This window comes from Pyxicephalus adspersus, chromosome 7 (assembly GCF_032062135.1).
Source record: "Pyxicephalus adspersus chromosome 7, UCB_Pads_2.0, whole genome shotgun sequence".
Lineage (NCBI taxonomy): Eukaryota > Metazoa > Chordata > Amphibia > Anura > Pyxicephalidae > Pyxicephalus > Pyxicephalus adspersus.
In genome coordinates, this window is record NC_092864.1 from 60,757,867 (window position 1) to 60,774,415 (window position 16,549).

General features: G+C 36.5%; 1 protein-coding gene across 5 annotated transcripts in view; it reads left to right on the plus strand.

Moving 5' to 3' along the window:
- Positions 1–16,174, plus strand: part of CREB1 (cAMP responsive element binding protein 1) — a 40,689-nt gene extending 24,515 nt beyond the window's left edge. For 3 of the 5 annotated variants that reach the window (XM_072418694.1, XM_072418693.1, XM_072418696.1), the window contains 4 exons: positions 2,644–2,786; positions 4,735–4,917; positions 7,960–8,131; positions 9,515–16,174. In XM_072418694.1, the coding sequence (XP_072274795.1) occupies positions 2,644–2,786; positions 4,735–4,917; positions 7,960–8,131; positions 9,515–9,659 (643 nt within the window). In that variant the 3' untranslated portion in view covers positions 9,660–16,174. The other 2 variants (XM_072418695.1, XM_072418697.1) reach the window with 2 other exon arrangements.
- Positions 16,175–16,549: the final 375 nt, after the last annotated feature.

Here is a 16,549-nt window from a genome sequence, read left to right on the forward strand (position 1 = left end):
CTTTGGCGTTTATGTAATCATATTTTACTTATCTTATAACTTCAATTTTAGTGCTTTGGTAGTTAAAATAAAACAGTAAAGGGAGGATGAGCAAGAATTTCAATATCCAGGATTATCCCACACATGTGCATATTGAATAAGAGAATCTCATTAGGAACAGTTGTTTTCTTGTCAGAGCAATGACTGCCATCTCAAAGATGTGTAGCACCAGGGCAATGTATTTCCCCAATACAATACAATGTATTTCCCCAAGAGGTCCCTTGAAAGAAAGGAAGTATAGAATTTTTATTTAGAGTTATTTATAGAGTTTTTATTTCAGGAATGTTTAGATAAATCATTTTAATAAATAAGGGTGAAAAATTTAGAGATACTTTTCAGACTAAAATTATGCATTCAAGTCACCCTGTAACCAGGGTATACACAGCCCATGGATTACATTTGAATAATAAACATTACAGAATTTTTTCTGTGAAGTGATTTTGTGTTAAACCTCAGAGTCAGCCTCTTAGGCTTCACTTCTAACCCCATTATCTCCACCTTCCATTTGCATTACTGCATTTATTCCCGTTCATCCTTCTTGATGCTCTTTTATAAATAAAGGCTGCCACGGGGGTGCATCTGATCAGCTTAAGGTATGTTTTGGTTTACTTTGACGCGCTGCTAAGCAAATTCTCCCGGATGAATTACAAATTGCAGCAACCACAGTGCTCTGCAGAGTTTACACTATTTGGGGTGCAGAACAATCCTTAAAGTAGGGCTAAACTAAGGGGCAAACTGTTTGGAGTTTGCATGGTCTGGGTGCAGGTAAATGTAAAAGTAAATTTCCATTAAACTAAAAGATCAGCTTTTCTTTACACCCAAAATTTCACCAAATTGCTCTCCAGCTCATTGCAGTCTAACACTTGCTCTCCTCTACTGTGAGCATGTCAAAGGGGTGACCCCATCAGTAAGGACATTCATTGTTCAGTATGCATGTGTGTGAACTGAAATTTGTTTGAACAGAATCCTAGGTGTTTAGTTTTTTATTAAAACGCTAGTTTTAGTTTTGCATTGGCATGACAATTACTGTATAGATTTAAAAATGCATTTCTATGCCAAAACTGTGAACATTTTTGTTGGCTAGTGTGCAAAAGGGTTAGGTCCCCTCTTGATTTTGTTCTTGCTTGTGTTCCCATTGTAGAGGTTCAGCCCCGTGTTTGTACTGACATTGTCACCAAGAAAGTAAGGGACAGATATCCAAAATGTTAGTTGACCCCATAACAAGAGGTGAAGGAAAATCTTCTGGTGTGGACACCTGTTCTGTGACAACTGTCTGAGAGTTACTACTCTTACTTTGGGAGGTTCCTTCTACCATCCTGTTGCATTTCTGATTTTCCTTTACCTACATTTAGTTATAAAAAAGGTATTACAGTCATTTAAAGAGGAGATTACCAGCTTAACAAAGCTTTGACTAAAATGATTCCCATGGCTGACTATATAATGTATATGTAAAATGCTGTTTTATATTGATTCCAAAATCCTACTAATTTCTATAAAATATACCAGCCCTGTGGTTATGTCAATAAAAAGAACTGCAACTTTCAAAGATTTTGTCCTTAGAAGGGGCCAGAAAATGTTTATAAAATGTTTGACAGCCTAATAATATAAGGTTGCTTTTTGAACTAAAAGATAAGCTGGGATCTAGTGCAGTTTTAAGCTGCCTGATGCAACAGATCAGGTTGGAGAGGCCTACACCTGCCCTAACAAAGCAAACAAACAAAAAAAAACATTGTCACATGTTTAAAAGTAAACATACACAGTCTCTTAAGCAGACTTACAACAAGCCATGGAAGCAAATGACCCTGCAGTAAAACTACTATCTGTTGATTTAAAAGGTTGAGTGCTTGTTTTTCATCACCTCACTGCATTCTGAATGCAGAATATAGATTGATGTAATCGGAATTCCTCCCTATTTATTCCTTAAAAGCTTTATTTCAAACTGTATTTTCTAAAACTGCATCCTCCACTGTTTTTGTTTAATTTTTGTTCATTTTGTTTGCTGTATTGAACGTTTAAATGTATCTCTCCCCTCCTAGCTCCAGTCTCATTTATTGCAGTTTATAACAGAAAAACACTGCACACGTATACGTCCTCTTAGTGTACTGACTTACAAGTACTGAAAAAGTGAAAACTTAACCCCCTAATAATTTTTCCTATTTGCTTTGCTTAGGCTTTAAAACAATATGGTGTGGGTCTCTGCCAATACCTGATTGATGCCTCACAAAATGGCACCCCTACCATGCATGTGTGGTGGGAGCTTTCAGTACAATCTCTTTAAAATTTTGTGCAGTACGGACATGCACACTCCAGCAGTTTTTTTTGGGTGGGATTCATATGAATGAATAAAGATTTGAAATTTATCTTTAAATGACGTCTTCGGTGAACCTTTTCTGCACTCATTTACAGCTCTTTACTTCTCTGCACTGGTGAGAATACCCAGCACCCAAAATATGTAGACCCAAGCACTAACACATATTCAAAAGACCAACATCTCCTCTTTGGTATCTCTTCATAGGCTAGTGACTGTTTCCTTTGCATTTTGTTTTTGATTGATTTGTCTTTGTTTTCCCATGGAGATACAATTTGTTACATTTCTCTTTCCAGAAAAATCTTAAATGACCTTTCGTCGGATGCACCTGGGGTACCAAGAATTGAAGAAGAAAAATCTGAAGAGGAGACATCTGCCCCTGCCATCACGACAGTAACAGTACCAACGCCCATCTACCAAACCAGCAGTGGCCAGTACAGTATGTAGTGTGCAGATATCTTATTTTTTTTTTTTTTTTTTTTGTGTAAGCTTGCAATGTATCTGAACAAATATAGCCAAAACCTAACAAGGCAGATTCTTAAATCAATCATGTAAATTAGTGTCATTTTGAAGTATTTCCTATAAAACTAAACTTCTCCAAAACCTATAATTTATATGTTGATTTGGACTGCATGAAATTTTTTTTCACCTCGCAGTTTTGTGGTGGAAGGCAGACGTTGGGACATTATGGTGTTTAGTTTTATATTAGCGTTGACCTGAGAATGCCTCCTTTTTACTTATTCTCACAGCCACACTAAATGTTTGTACATTTATTGACATTTCTATTTTATCTCATTAACGAGGTGTTAAAATGGGAAAAAAGACAGGCTTCTTACCTGCCTGCTGCTCTTTACTATGTACACTGAGCTGTGCATGTAGAAAACTCCAATGCATGCAGCGTTTTTCTTAGAACAGGGAAAAGTGTGACTGCAATAAAGTGATTTTTCTTTTTCGCAATAAAAGTGACAGTACACTTTAACCTGTATACAATATGCAGAACAGAATGGGAAACCACCTGCAATAATCCCCAAAACAATCATTATTAAAATAGAGCTATTAAATATTTTCAGCCTCACATTTGCTTTCCATATGATGGTATGAAAGTTTTTTTTTTTTAGCTTAGTTTTTTTATTGAATTTAAAGTAAAACCAATATATTTTATGTGACCCATTGCAAACATTTGATATAACACTGCATGTGACCAAGTCTAGAAAACAATGCAATTCTGGAAATGTGTTAAAACTGTACTGTGTTATAGACACAGACCAGGATTGCATACTTAGGGATGGAAGGAAGACGTGCAATGGCAGATGTTAGATATTGTAGCCATTTGCTTAATTTGTGGCAATATATATTTGGTAAATAGTTAGTAAATCAATAAAACCAAAAAGACATGATTTGGTATTTGTAAGTGATTTAAAATGTCATGGGGTAGTAACGCCAAGGATATAAAAATGTCAAAGACAACACAATATCAAATCATAAAAATTATTGTGGGTTTCTTTGATAAAAATTTGTGTAAGCTATTGCTAGTTGATTCTTAATCTCCACTGTTTTTGTTTCCAGCATCTGGGAATTGGTCATTGTACTATTTTTAAAGTCTAAAGTAAAAAATAACTGTCGTCCTATGCCTGCCTTCTTAATTTTCAGTGCAGTAAAACTGAATGATCTAATGACACTTTTTTCTGTCATTCTAATAAAAGAAGAAAAAAGCTTAATCAGCGTTTAATATTCTTTAAGTTTGTTTCACTCCAGTTTATCAATGAGATTGAACTCTAAACATATATATTTAATGCAAAAGGTACAGGTGCCAAGCTAAGTGCTGTATAGAGCATAACTTTAAGTAACTTATAAAACGTATCAAACCTTCACTTTTTTAGTGATGGCCTGGTTAAAGGGGACCTAAATTTTTAAAGCAGTGCCCCCCCCCCCCCCCCCCCCCCCAAAAAAAAAAAAAAAAAAAAAAAAAAAAAGGCTGGCAAGGGACATAGGACCCACAAATACAGATTTGTTTTTAGGAAGGAGAATGACAAGTGGCGTAATAGTGATATCACAACATCCCATTCCAAGTCCGGCGAGACCAGCAGTCGGCATGATCTCATGGTAATCTCTTTCAGAGAGAGAAGATTTCAGCCTTTTACTACATTGAACAATTCTATACATCTTTATATAAGTGATCAGAATTTGTTTTGACATCCACTGCTGGCATTGGTAATAATGTTCAACAACATTCATGACTGAATTTATATATAAACGGATAAGACAGCCTGACAGCTGTAGGAAGAAAAAAAAAAAGTTTATGTAACCATAAATGACATATTTTCTTTCCTATGGTATTTCTAGCCGCTTATGAATTTTTGGTATTTGGATTCATTTTTGTCTTGCAGTTGCCATTACTCAGGGAGGCGCAATACAACTAGCAAACAATGGTACAGATGGAGTTCAGGGTCTTCAAACATTAACGATGGCAAACACAGCAGCAACTCAGCCTGGAACTACAATCTTACAGTATGCACAGACAACAGATGGACAGCAGATACTTGTTCCCAGCAACCAAGTTGTTGTTCAAGGTGAGCTTGATAACCTTCTTTTATTTACAAGTTTATAAAATATTGTAACACTGGGTGGAGTTTACAATGCCTAAACAGTTACTTTTGATGAAATCTGCTTGTTGAGACACCCATTGGAATCCAAAAGTTTAGGCATCACCAGTTATATGCAAATCTTGGCCGTACCCCACTGAACTCCTGAGTTTGCCCTAATTGGGTTTCTTTCACGTGCACGACTGATGCGTGAATTTCACAGTAAATATTACTCTGTAGTATAGCATTGTTAAGTTTGATTTTCCTTAGCAAGTTTGTTTCAAAGTAACTCACTGTCCCTGGAAGAATGTTATATAAAAAAATCCACTCTGCAAAGAAAGTACCAGTCTGCCAGGTGTTGACGCCTATCTTTGCTTTCCTACAGAGCTTTGGTGGCCAAAGAATCTTCAGCATCTGACATCTTCCAATGTGTGAGGTGCTTGGTCACCCCCCAGATTTCAACTAGAGCTTTGCAGGAGAGCAAAGATAGAACTTCTCATCAGCTGGATGTCTAAATAGTATTAACCATTTGTTTTACTTACAGAGGGTTTATATGTCCTAAGGCTTCATTAAGCCTCAGCGTTGTAAATATGAGACACATTAGTTTATACTGCACTTTTGAAGCACTTTTGAAATCGATAGAGTTACTGTAAAAAATTTCTAAATAAATATGTTCCTATTTATTTTTTTATTTACCCATTAGTTCTATCAGCCCGAATAAAATCATTTTCTTTTTGCCCTTGTGAATTTAGGGAGAGTTACAAATTAACTCCCTTGAATACAGAGTGAACATGTATTGCTATGCATTCTAATGAATTCAGGAATACATTTATAGTTCATGAATATTTAAATAATAAAGCAATCATGGAGGTCCCTAAGCAGAAGAAAAGATGCTTTATAGCCAATTGGACAAAAATAATAATTATTAGCACAGTAACAGGTAAACCACAATTCCAAAACATTCTAGGAAACGTGTATAGTTCACTTGCAGCCAAACATGTTTTGTTCAAAATGTTTCTTGAAGTTTCCGTTCCTCTCGAGGGAGCTGTGTTTGTCGCGTTTCAAAGTATATTGCGCAATCAAGGATGATTAGCCTACAAAATAACACAGCATACAAACAAGAATTGACAACTTATTAAATATGTCCTCCACATTTTCATGTTATGCTAACTGGTAATATTTAAGGTTTAGATCATTGACTTTTGGTTTTGCAAGTACATTTTAATACACTTTGTGCCCAGTGTATACAATCTACCCCAAAATATATTAAGTGCTTTTTCTTTAATACATTAGTTTGAAAAGCCATAGTTTATTAGTAAACCTTTCTTTCAATTTCAAGTAAAATAAATGTAACATTAACCTCAATTCATCCATTTCTGGCATTTTTCTTGCTTTTGTATATTAATGTTACCTATGAAATAACTAATAATTAGCAGATTTGTTTCAATAGTTCTTGAAATTAGCATACATTTTGGAACTTGCAGACCTTTTAGATGTATCAAGCAATCAGTTCTTCCTGATTAAAACATAAGAATTTAACTGTGTATGAACTCAGCCTTTCTGTGTGACACATTCAATACATCAGAAACAGGAAACTTACAGTAACGGAATAATAAAATTGCACTATACTGGTAATATCCTGGTCATAGCGTTGCTGTGAATTTTATTTATATATATATATATATATATATATATATAAAATAAAAGACTATTTCAAACACAGGAATATGTTAGGTGTGCTTAGCACTTAAAACTCCACTGTCACCAATTTTAAGTCAATATCCTAGCACAACCTCCATTCCATTTCTTTTTCTGTAATACTTTAATTACTGTTTTTGCTGGCTCAAATCATGTCTTCCTTCCTGTTTAAACTTTATTGTAGCTGCAGGAAATAAGGTACACAGGTGCAATAATTGTCGTTGGAAAGGATCTTTCATGATCCTTTCCAACAACAAAGGACTGCACAATGCATGAATGCCTGTACATACAGCACTGTTCTGCTCTATGGAGAAGGGAGGGGGGAGAACGACGGAGCAGCACCCCTTCACTTCTATTACGATCGTCCATCGTCCGTGGATCCACCAGGATGGTCGTTCGGACGATAGACGACGAGTACTGTGCACACACAAGATTCTTGTCAGATATCAGCCCTGAGCCAATTATGGGATGAGAACCATTGCATGTGTGTACATAGCCTAAGTAAAGTGGAAAAGTAGAGTGTCTATAGTATTCCTATCCCTGTGTTCTTGACAACAATTTGCACTTCAGCCATGTGGTTTGAAAATGTAACACCTATGCAGCCTTCCAGAGACCAAGCCTGGGGTTATTGTAATGGAACCGATTTGTTCAACAAATTTTACACCTCTGGTCTTGGACAATCAAATCTACAGTCTCATATTTCATGGTGATTGGATTAGGGTGTTTGTGCAGAACTAAATGCTGGGGTGTTCCTACCCTGGTAGAACTGCTGAAGCAGCTTGGAGAGCTGCGAAATGTATTCAGTATAAGAACAAGTCAAGTTGAATGTGACTAACAACTACTAGATTTTACATTGACCTGGATAAATGAGAGACTCCACAGACCTATAGATTGTCGTTTGGATGACAGTTCTAAGTCTGCTGGAGCTGCTGATGGTAGGAAGCAGCAATTTTGGTTTTGTTTAAACATGGGAAGCCAGTACTGGTTAACCTGCATAGTACATGACTTTTTGATAATTGTCAACTCATGTTTTCATATTCATGTTGTGTTTATTTATAAATATTTAAACGTTTTTCATTCAAATAGTATAAAGTGTTTTCTTCTTCCCCAGACAATGATAAGTGTGTTGGAAAATGTTTGTAATGTTTGTTCTTTGAAAAGCATCTTAGTTTAAAAAATAGTTACATATTGTTTAGAGTGGTTGCCATTTTTGTTTTGCTTGTTATTTTTAAAACATATTTTATATTTTTTGTATAAAAAAACATTGTATAGATCACTACTTCCTTTTTAATGCTTTACAACAATTTCCTTTATGGTGACTTGCACATAAAGAGCATTTTCAAAATTTCTTAGCTGCCTCGGGAGATGTACAAACTTACCAGATTCGCACAGCGCCAACCAGCACGATTGCACCAGGAGTTGTCATGGCTTCCTCTCCAGCCCTTCCTGCCCAGCCAGCTGAGGAGGCAGCACGTAAAAGAGAAGTCAGGCTCATGAAGAACAGGTATATATATCAATTTCTATTGTTAGTATGTATGAAAAGGTCATTATGGGCATTTTGAAAATGAACCTTTTCTTCTTGCATCAAGAAAATCAAACAAAAGTCAGAAACATGCTCCAGTACCCCACATCAGCTAGTCATGTAACGGAACCCTTATGTCATGTATTTTCTGCTGTAGGGGTGTATTCACATTAAAGTTCCACTTTAAATTTTGTGATCAGGTGATGTCCCTTTTGCCATAAGCACTCTTACCTGCCTGATTGCTTCATGGACCTTTCAAAAGCTCATATCAGCTCAGCGTTGGTTGGCAGAACTGAATGAGCTTCTGTGTCTGCACGGAAGTTACATCATCCAGGCCAAACCAATTAAAAAGGAACCTAACTCAGAAACTAGTCTTTCAATTATGAATCTATTCCTACTTACTTGCACTGAAATGTCAGTCTTCCCACGTGGCAGTGGCTGGGACTTATGAAGTGTTTAGAAGTGGCCAGCTTGTGACTGGCAAGTTTGTTTTCTTCCTCTCCTGACCTTCTTCTCCACCCATTCCCCCACCCTCCCTCACTAGCTGGAGCCCTCTGCATGGAGAGCTCACAAGGTGAAAAGAAGCAGGAAGCAGCTGCAGACTGAGCAGTCGCACCTGAGTGACAGGCGAGGAAAAAAAAAATCTGAGTAATTAGGGCTGTGGGAATGGATTAGAAACACTCCCACCAAGGATAGCATTCCCTAGATTGCAGTTCACCGCCTAGGCGATAGATAGACCTAGGGGGTGTGGCTAGAACTCGTTTTTCATGTTTAAAGGTCAAAGCAAGCTGAAAAAAAGTAGCAAAACAGGGACAGGTGAGCATACAGGGTTTAGTTCCACTTTACATTTGGCAGACCCACACCTTTCAGTAGGGACAGCACAGCCAAGTATTGGGCATTTGGTCATGTGACCACTGTGGGATGCCAGAGCTGAGATGAAGTGCTAACAGCAGAGGTAAGTCTGCTTTCATGGCTCCAAGGGTTTGGGCTTTTTTGATACCAGGTGAGCTGTAACCACAAGTAGGATAATATTAAAAAGAGAAAGCATAAAATGAGAAGTATCCAAATTGTACCTATTCTAAATAGCTTTGTTTGTGGCTGCTTTATAGAATATAGATTAAACACTGTGTTTGCTTTATCAAGACTTGTTGTAAGTATCTGAGGTATGGGCTTTCAGATGTAAAAGGGGTTTTTCCCTTTCTCAAGATTATATGCCAACGGCTATACATTTTACCTTTATGCAAAGTGTAGTCTGAATAAATGTGAATATTTAAGAAAAGAAGTTTGTTTAGGAATGATTAATAGGTGACATATTTTGTACTTAGAATTATTTGCAACTTCACACAAATATATTTATTCTTACAGGGAAGCAGCACGAGAGTGTCGTCGAAAAAAGAAAGAATATGTAAAATGCCTGGAAAACAGAGTAGCTGTCCTCGAAAATCAAAACAAGACACTGATCGAAGAACTGAAAGCACTTAAAGATCTTTATTGCCATAAATCTGACTAATGGAGCAGTTGTATTTAGGATTGTGTGTCCCCATTGAGGAGAAACTGGTTTTCCTGTAACCAGATGAACATTTTTTTTTTATTTTCTATATTTCTCCTTTTTTGCAAAACTGCCTGACAGCAACTAAAGGATTTCATTCATCTGTGCTTTTTGCGTTAAACTGTGAATGCATCTAGCTCCTGCCTCCAAACCCAAGTGAGTTAACGACGTCTTTCTGTCTCCAAGATTATGAACAACTTATGAATATTATTTTTTTAATCACCTTTTATTTGCTTTTCTGCTTTTTCCCTCTTATATTTGCTAAGCACTGTTATTGCAGGGTGAGCTTGTATATATGACCTGTGTGGGCTCCTCCTGAAGTTTATATTAGTACAACTATATACTGTACTTTTAAGGATGATAACAGAAGCTGCCCTGCTCCACCTACCCCGTTAACTCCACATTATCTTTGTCCCATGAGTAGAAAGTTTGGAAGACCTGGAAAGTTGGAATTGAAAAGCAACTGAACACGTTTTGTCAAAAACTACCAACAGTCCTTTTTAAGAAAACGATGTGCTGTCCCTTGGTACAGACAGATGTCTTAGGGGTTTTTTTTTTTGTTTTTGTTTTTTTTAAATTCTTATTACATGGACTGTCATGCCGAGCCAGCTGCCACTCGCCAGTTAATTTCAAGTTAGTACATGCATTCAAAAATTCTTCAGCAAACCTTGAAAGGGATGTCCTTTCTAAGCACACTGAGGTACATGTTCTAAAGGACTGAAGGGTCTAAAGAGGAAGACTTTAAAGCACTCCTCAATGTATCATCATTTTATTCATTTGTGGAAATTGCATACCTTTATTTCTAAAGAGAAATGCATAATTTGGACCCACAAACTACCAAAGCTCTGTGGGCTTCAACTGTTTCTGTGTACTGTACCTCCTAAATTTCAAATCCCTATCACCAGCACCCTTTTGTGGATTATTTGCTCCACATGTATTTATGAGGAGAACATAGCTTTGTTTTGTTTTGTTTCCTTCACTCCCTGTGCTTGGATTTGGAAAATTGTGCAACATGGGCTTTTACCCACTTTTAAAATGGTCATATTGTTAAGAGCCTGGTTGCACTTAATAGCTGTGTGACCATTGGCTTCTTTTTGCCTCTACACACAGCTACATTTAAAAAAAAAAACAGCTTACTTTTGTGTTTGGGATTTGTTGGTCTTGTAAAATATTTTATGTTAAGTAGAATTATCATGTACTATTTGAAATACATTTTGTATTTTAAAACTATGATGTATTGTTTGCATCAGAACATTTTTTTTATTGTGTGTAAATTTTATTTTGTGCTTGTGTGCTAATAGCTTATGTATATACCCTATTTTACATTTTACACATGTATCTATATAAATTTAATACCCTCACAGACATACATTTTAATGAAAATATAATGCTATTTTTTTCTCAAATTCTGAGCTATCACAAGAAACAAAGAACGTTTATTTTTTTTTGCTGTCATTCTTTTTGCAGAACTCTAAAGCATTGGATAGTTACCAGGTCAGCGTACAGTACCGCTGTTTATGCAGTTGCAAACATTAACTGTGCAAACACCATGGATTTTGCATTTTGCAAAGTATATAGGTAATAAGTGACTTCAAAAAGTCACTGTCTTGTTTTCTAATCTAAATGTGTAAAGGATTAGCTAAACCAACAATAACATGACTGTAACACATTGTTTTACAAGCTTTGTCTTGTGTTAGCTTTTGTTAAAAAAAACAATATCACTGCACAGAAATCAGTTCATTTTTCGACTCTGCTATTTTGGTTGCCCTCATTTCCTTATGTCAATTTGGTATGTTTATAACAGCAACACTCTTCTGGTCACTTCTGTTTATCAGTTTCATATAACTTTTGCCACATACCTATGGTATTGCACCAATTAAGAACCTTTTTTTATACACTGATTTATATTGTACAATAGGAACAGGACTTCATTATAAGCAAATTGGAAGTAAAGATAAATTCCACATCTTGAGAAAAGAAAAAAACGCACTAAGTGCTTTCATTTTCATATAATGAATATAAATTCATACCAAAACTGTCATAAAGCAAAAACGTCTGTATAGAACCACATTTATTTCAGTGGCCCTGGAATACAGAGAATCTATCACAGGGCAGATTTATAATCGTGCCTCGGAATCATGTTTTAAAAAGACTTAATTCTTTCTATGAGACAGTTGTTTTTATTATTTTTTCATCTTGCTTTCTCCAGGTCTTGCAGCAATGTAAATAGGGGTAAAGCAATGAGAATAAAACAAACATAATGCCAAGTCATATTCAAGCAGGATTTCAATGGCTGTTGAAAGCTAAAAAGAATAATAAAGAAAACCAGTCAACTATCATCAGATATTGTGAAACGCCTAAAGAAACCATTTTGTACTTTTTTGTATAGGCCAGAGATGTGTACTAGTGTAATATATGAGTTAAGAACTTCTATATTCTACAATCATGAGTATTTTATCACTGTATTTGAAGATGATTCTATAATTTTAATATAATTCACTCCATCACATTAGCATTAAACTCCTGTGATGACAAGAGTAGTATGATCTGCAAGTTTGCTAGGGTTAGTGTGCAATTTTAGTCATAAATGTTAATGCCCATGCAAGTTCCTATTTGCAAGAATGAATGTGTACTGTAATTTAAAAATTAAGTCACCTTAGGTATGTACAGAAATAACAGTTCACAATACAGGTAGTCCCAGAGTTAAGGACATACAGATGAATTCTAGATACAAACAAACGAACAGGCTTCCCTGCTCTGTCCTGTGCAGAATGGAGGGAGGCGGTTTGCATGACATGCAGAAGAAATCTTTTGCTAAACACAGCTGAGGTTGTGTGTAATCTTTGGGGGGTGAGATTTTTCTGCAGCCTCTTGTAACTCTTCAACGACCAAGACAAACTCTGCAGTTGTTTCTGTTGTTTTTTGGTTTGTTTGTGATTAACTCACAGTGGGGATGTATACAGTAATTGACACCATGCTGCCTAATAATACAAACATCTGTCCTAATTATATTTATTAAAATAATATACCTATTCCGACTTACATACAAATTCAACTTAAGAACAAACCTACAGTCCCTATCTTGTCTGTGACCCTGGGACTATGGACAGACTATGGAAAAATGAGACATAGGGAGTTAGCATTAGAAAGTTGGAACAAAATATAGGGGGCGGGAGAAAGCGGACAGACAGGGTAACTGGTTTACTATGGCAACAACACTAAATTTGTCATATGTTGCCCTGTTCACTTATTGACCACCCATTTTAAACAAAATTTTGGGGAGAACACTGCATAATATGTATATTTACCAATTGTATTACCACAGTATTTATACATTGGTGACTTCAGTATACACTCCAGTTAAATTATTATTTATTTTTTTAAATAGATGCAAGGGACCCAAACTAGAGATACAATTCTGGTTTATGAAGAAATTATTTGTACCTCAGTTCATTCACCTGTGGAAATCTTATGCATCAGTTTCATCTCAGGGAGGACAGTAACAGAGAATGAGTGGCAAGAGACTGGAGTGATGCTTTGTCTACCCTGACATCTCCAAGAAGTGTAGAGAGAGGAGAGTTTAGATGTTTGCTAGGGAAAATGGTTATTCTTTAAAGCAACCTTTCAGTTTAAAAAATATATATCCATGTTCAATGTGAGTGGGTCTACGCTTGCCTCTCTATCGGCCCGTGCGGAGCTTCTGTGCTGTGTAAGAATCTTCCAGGAGTATTAGCTGCCTGCGTAGAATAAGGCTGATTTACTGAAAGATTCAATTATCCACTTGTGAAAAGCAAGTTCTTTTTCACTTCATCTGTACATCATTTATCTGTATCATCTTCATTCATCTGTACATGATAGAATCATACAAATGCCTATTTACAATATTTGTGTAAACATTTTCAACTCCTTAGGTAACCCGGCCTCAATTAATTGAAAGGAACTCCAATCCTCCTCAAACTAAAATCTTTGCTCTGTATTGCAGTTTATCATAGAAGTTATGCATAGGGTTTGGTACAAATATTTATTATTATAATTCCCTAATATTACAATTCCCTAGTATTTATACACATCTGCAGATAGCTTTACAACTTGGAATTACAATGGATTTTATTACATTGTACATTTTAAGTTGTACAACATACTACTTTGAAAAGTTTATGTTGAAGGAGACATTTCTAGGGTACATAACTGTCAATTTAATGCACACCCTTGCCTGCAATTACAGTTCTTCAGGTTCTGTCCCTTCTTACAAAGGATTCTTCATTGTGCTGAGATATGGACTTTACCTGGACTACACTAAGGCTATGTACACGTCAGATGATTCTCGTCTGATTATCACTTCAGGGCTAGGGTCGGACAAGAATCTGATGTGTACAGTGGCCGTCCAACGTCGTTTATGGGTCTATCCTGGTGGATCCACGAACGATGAACAACTGCAAACAAGTAGAGGGGGGAGAGAATAGCGGGGTGTCGCTCCATCATTCTACCCCTCGCCACTCCATAGAGCAAAATGGTGCTGTATGTACAGTGCTCGTTCATGCATCGTTCAGTCAAAAAGTTGATTTTAGAAGACTAGAAAAAGTTTCTACAAATGGTGAATGGATAGTCAGTATTAGGATGGGTTCCCCCTATGGCTGTACAATTAATTTAAAAAATGCAAACACGTTTCCTTTTCTATTGGGATGCACTGCATTGTGCGGCCCAACACAGAAACGTTGTGCATGCAGTAGAAACACGTGACAGTGCATTGATGAACTTCAGTGTGCTGCTAAGGTGTTTGGAGTGCCATTAATAATGACCAGCGATTCAGCATATGTGTTGTGGTAATGCACCGGTTTCTGTATATAAAGCATTGGGCGTGCCATTAAGAATAAATGGCAACCCAGTGCAGAACAACATGTCTGTGTATGCCTTTCTCTGTGCTCTCCTCGCTTATCTGTCGTACCTGATCCGTCGTTCATGGGTCCACTGAGGTATCCATGAATTACTTTGAGCAGCAGATGTACACTTGTCAGCTTCTCACCCAATACAAGCACAAATGTTCATCACAGGCGATGATTATCTGAGTGTGTAGCCTTAGTCGAATTTATTTGCTATTTTTCTTGACCCGAATAATTCACAATATCACTCCTTAGGAAAGTGGTGGAAATAAAGCAGCATTTTAAACAGGCAAATTAGCAAATACATAAAAAGTTAGTGAGATTTTTTCGATCCTGCCTCTGGCGAGTTGTTGCGAGCAACAGGATCGCTAAGCTGAATCATCCTCATTATCCTGTTTGAGCTATGTTCTCTAGGAAGAGTTTTTGGCTTCCAGAAAGAGCTGTATTTATTTATGTGTGATCATTAAATTGTGTACAGACTGACTATTCCGCTAACTACATGATGTAAGATGGCAGAGCTTTGAAGAGGCCTCACTGTATGGAGAGAAATATTTTTACTTGAAAAAAAAAAAACCTACGACCAGGCAGGGAGGGCATTATTGCAGGAAGGGCCAGGGGATGTCTGTTTGTATTAACCATACTTACCGGCCTGATCACTTTCTTCATCTAAACAGCTGAGCAGTGCATGTACTGTTCAGTATTGGTTGCTAAGGATACCGGCCGCATTCTGGCTTCCCTTGCAGTTGGTAGGACTAAATCAAATCCAAAGCGCTGGAGTTACGTCACTCCAACCGTGCTGGTCAAGATGGCCAAAGATCAGAATGAGGAAGTGAAGGAAGAAAATAGTGCCCATGATAGAAGGGAGATAACTTTTGTTTACTTTTTCTTACTTTACCATTATAAAACATTTTGTGTACACAAGCAACATCAAATCCATGATAATTACACATTGTGTGCTAGAAACTATAGGAATCTATCAAGTGGGTGTAAAATACTTAATTTTCTTAAAACATTTCAGGTACATTTAGTAGACTTAAGGGTATTTTTATGACCTATATTTTTCTGGATAGGATTTGCAGTTAGTGAAATAGTTTTTGTTTTGTTACCGGAGCTTTCTGTTAAAATGTACCACAGCTGTAAAGTAGAAGAAATAAGGGTTTTACTGAGTGAAAAAAAGCATAATGCAGACAGAAAATTGCATATTCACCTTCAGGAACTGTAAGTGCTGAGAGTACAGTACTAAATAGCACTCCTTAACCTCCTTGCCCTTGCGAAAGTAAACACTGCACTTCTGAGCGTTACTGAAAACAGCCACTTTGGATTTGGTTTCATTACTTGTGTTTCTAAAGGAAGGTTTCATTGTAGACTTTTCCCGACGTGGTTCTCACTTTTTCTACAGTTATCAAGTGGTACCTTCCACTGTTACAGATTACTAGATTGATGCAATCAAATATGAAATGCTTTTGTATTTTTATATCCTCTTTGTTTAGTTGTTACAGTATTAATGCATATGGATGTGACAGTAATTATAAAATCAATTTCCTGCAGAACTTTTTTTATGTGGAGTTATCCAGATAAAACATGTCTTGTATAACAGTATTTGCATGAGTATATTTTCTACTGTAAGTGCATCACTCACTACATTTTCAAAAGTGTATTCTAACTTTTATGTGTACATTAAAGTGAACCCTGAGAAAGGATAAGAACATTCAGACAGTTACACATTTTTACCAAGCAGTAAATAGGCTGCAAAACAAACCAACACTGACATGTGTAGCTGCAGATACTGTGAAGCAAGTTCATATGTTTAGTTCAGCAGTGATTTTTGTTATAAATACAGAGACATGGACAGCAGAAAGAGAAGGCTTAATTTAGACAACTTCTGCTTTCCTGGTTATTTACTGCTTGTGAGTACTTGAATGTCTATAGCTTGGTCGAAGTTCTGTTATAAGGCTTCATTTACTCCAATGT